Raw genomic sequence first — 391 nt, 5'->3', positions numbered from 1 at the left:
AGCGGGAAAGACTAGTGAAGGAATCACGAAGTACACGCTTAAGTTGAAACCGTCTTCCGCTCAGGTGGTGGAGAACATGAAGGAGACGCTGCAGGCGGAGGTCATCGAGTACGCGGATCATCTCTTCAGGATTAAGGTGAGGGAGGGGGGAAGGGGATTAAAGGGAGGGGGGGTTGGGGGGAGGATGGACGGGTTGGGGGAGGAGGCGAGGCGGTTGGGGGGTAGGTTGGGTGGGGTGGGAGATGAGGGATTTGGTGCAGGGGGAGGGGGGGGGGAGAGGAGCTTGGAAGGGATTAGGCGGAGCCCGGGAGATTTCAGGAGGGATTGGGACGAGTTGGGGGGGGGGGTATCAGGTATTTTCTGGCTCAGATTTGTTCAAGCTTTACGACTT

The 391-nt window shown here is 58.6% G+C and overlaps 1 protein-coding gene across 1 annotated transcript in view; it reads left to right on the top strand.

Moving 5' to 3' along the window:
- The window catches only part of LOC119588548 (maltase-glucoamylase, intestinal-like), a gene marked incomplete at both ends in the record, with an annotated part of 20,825 nt that overhangs the window by 10,110 nt on the left and 10,324 nt on the right, over positions 1-391 (top strand). Inside the window, 1 exon segment of the mRNA XM_037937189.1 lies at positions 1-136. Coding sequence (XP_037793117.1) covers positions 1-136 — 136 coding nt within the window.

The sequence above is a fragment of the Penaeus monodon genome, chromosome 24 (assembly GCF_015228065.2).
Source record: "Penaeus monodon isolate SGIC_2016 chromosome 24, NSTDA_Pmon_1, whole genome shotgun sequence".
Classification (NCBI taxonomy): Eukaryota; Metazoa; Arthropoda; class Malacostraca; order Decapoda; family Penaeidae; genus Penaeus; species Penaeus monodon.
The sequence above is the reverse complement of the archived record's forward strand: the minus strand, read 5'-3'. Positions and strand labels throughout refer to the sequence as shown.